General features: G+C 48.2%; 1 protein-coding gene across 1 annotated transcript in view; it reads left to right on the top strand.

Annotated features, from left to right (window-relative positions):
• The window catches only part of NOL6 (nucleolar protein 6), an 85294-nt gene that overhangs the window by 57840 nt on the left and 24750 nt on the right, over positions 1-2704 (top strand). Inside the window, exon 21 of the mRNA XM_015812508.1 lies at positions 1258-1382. Coding sequence (XP_015667994.1) covers positions 1258-1382 — 125 coding nt within the window. The remainder of the gene's footprint in view (positions 1-1257; positions 1383-2704) is intronic.

The raw sequence follows: 2704 nt of genomic DNA, 5'->3' as shown, positions 1-2704 counted from the left end.
GTTTGTATCCGGCCTTTTATTTTTTATAAATAACTCAAGGTGACGAACACACTCAACACACCTCCTTTTTTCCCCATGACAACAACCCTGCGAGGTGGGTTAGCCTGCGAGAGAGACCCAAAGTCACCCACCCAGCTGTCATGCCTAAGGCAAAACTAGAATTCACAGTCTCCTGGTGATTGGCCCAAAGTCACCCAGCCTGATTTAGGGCCTAAGGCGGGACTAGAACTCACCGTCTCCTGGTAATTGGCTCAAAGACACCCAACTGACTTACATGCCTTTGGCGGGACTAGAACTCACCATCTCGTGGTGATTGGCCCAAAGTCACCCAGCCAGCTTTCATTCCTAGGGGGAATACAACTTACAGTCTCCTGGTGGTTACCCAAAGTGACCAGCTGACTTTCATGCCTAAGGCGGGACTAGAACTCACTGTCTCCTGGTGATTGACTCAAAGTCACCCAGCCAGCTTTCATGCCTAAGGTGAGACTACAACTTACAGTCTCCTGGTGATTGGCTCAAAGTCCCCAGCCGGATTTCATGCCAAAGGTGGGACTAGAACTCACCATCTCCTGGTGATTGGCCCAAAGTCACCCAACTGACTTTCATGCCTATGGCAGGACTAGAACTCACCATCTCCTGGTGATTGGCCTAAAGTCACCCCGCCAGCTTTCATGCCTAAGGCGGGACTACAACTTACAGTCTCCTGGTGGTTACCCAAAGTGATCCAGCCGACTTTCATGCCTATAGTGGGACTAGAACTCACAGTCTCCTGGTGATTGGCTCAAAGTCACCCAGCTGGCTTTCATGTCTATGGCGGGACTAGAACTCACCATCTCCTGGTGATCGGCCCAAAGTCACCCAACTGACTTTCATACCTACAGCAGGACTAGAACTCACTGTCTCCTGGTGATTGGCCCAAAGTCACCCAGCCAGCTTTCATGCTTAGGGCAGGACTACAACTTACAGTCTCCTGGTGGTTACCCAAAGTCACCCAGCTGACTTTCATGCCTAAGGCGGGACTAGAATTCACCGTCTCCTGGTGATTGGCCAAAGTCCCTCAGCCAGCTTTCATGCCTAAGGCGGGACTAGAACTCACAGTCTCCTGGTTTCTATCCTGATGCTTTAATCACTAGTCCAAACTGGCTGGCTGTTTGAATTTTGCTAAAGTCTACCGTTACGAATAAGTGTTGAAGTACAAAGGCATTTGAAGAATGAACAACTGTCTTCTGACATGGTGCTTTTTGATTTTATAACCAGAGGCAGATTATGTAGCAATCAGGAACCACTTTATGGAAGCCCGGCCTCAACTCCCAGCCATGTTCATTGCTACCCCGAAAGACCAACAATTGTCACTGTGGACCAGAGAGAAGCCATCACCTCAGGTATGTCGAGCTGAGGCCATCTTACCTGGGCAGTCTCTTCTTCCCTTCTCTGCTTCTCGTTGTGAATCAGACCAGCTGTTGGACGCCTCTGTTGGCAGTGATAAATGAAAGGTTGGGCTTAAAGGCCTGTCTTTCATGTCACCAAAGTCTGTTTGGGCAAGTGGTCTCTTCTCCTCACTTGGTTGCCAGAGAACTGAAGTGACATCTCATTGCCCGCTCAGCTTTGTGCGGTCCTGGGGGCTCTCTGAGCTTGGTGGTTTTCTTAGAGACGTTTCATTACCCAACTAGGTAACAACAGCAATGCTAGATGGGAGAGGAGGGGGAGGAGCATGATCTCAGATGATCTCTGAGCTTGGTGGTTTTCTTGTGGATGTTTCATGACCCAACTAGGTGACACCATGAGTGCTAGAAGGGAATGGGGTTTGATGAGAAGGAGGAGGAGAAGGAGGACAATGACCATGGACTCAGATGCTCTCTGAGCTTGGTGGTTTTCTTTGAGACATTTAATCACCCAACTAGGTAACAACATCAATGCTAGATGAGAGAGGAGGAAGAGGAGGAGGACCATGGACTCAGATGCTCTCTGAGCTTGGTGATTTTCTTTCAGACATTTCATTACCCAACTAGGTAACAACATCAATGCTAGATGGGAGAGGAGGAGGAGGACCATGGACTCAGATGCTCTCTGAGCTTGGAGGTTTTCCTGTCGACGTTTCATTACCAAACTACATAACCTCATCAGGGCTCGAAGGGAGTGGGGTTTGCTCTCTGTTTATATAGTAGTAGCTTGGCCTGTCAGTGTTGGTGGGACTTCTTAGTCGTTCCTTAATTGGGCTATTATTTATTGAGTTGGTAATCAACCAAAAATAGGCAGCAAACCTCACTCCTTTTTTAGCGTTGATGCTGTTTCCTAGTAGGGTTATGAAACGTCTGCAAAAAAGCATCCAAGCTCAGAGAGCACCAAGGGCCCTTCATTTCAACTCTTGAGCTACAAATATTCTCTTTTGTCGCCACTCAGTTTTCGACCCAGTGATGAAAACGCCGAGCTGAGAGATAAGATAAATACAGAGAGTCCTCAGGTTATGACGGTAATTGGGACTGAAATTTCCACCGCTCAGCCACGTGCTTGCAAAACGCAGTGTCCCGTAACCACATTGATCAGTGACGGCAAGCGCACCGCACGATAAGCATAGAGTCAAGTGATGCTTAAACTTAGGACCGCAGCGACTTAACGCTGGGATGAATTATCGTCGTAAGTCGAAGATCACGTGTGCAACGAAGAGTACAGATAGTTCTCGACTTACAAACGTTTGTTTTGTGAC

Source organism: Protobothrops mucrosquamatus, unplaced genomic scaffold, assembly GCF_001527695.2.
Source record: "Protobothrops mucrosquamatus isolate PMUCROS unplaced genomic scaffold, P.Mucros_1.0 scaffold_61, whole genome shotgun sequence".
Taxonomy (NCBI): Eukaryota; Metazoa; Chordata; class Lepidosauria; order Squamata; family Viperidae; genus Protobothrops; species Protobothrops mucrosquamatus.
This window is presented reverse-complemented; position numbering and strand designations above follow the sequence as displayed.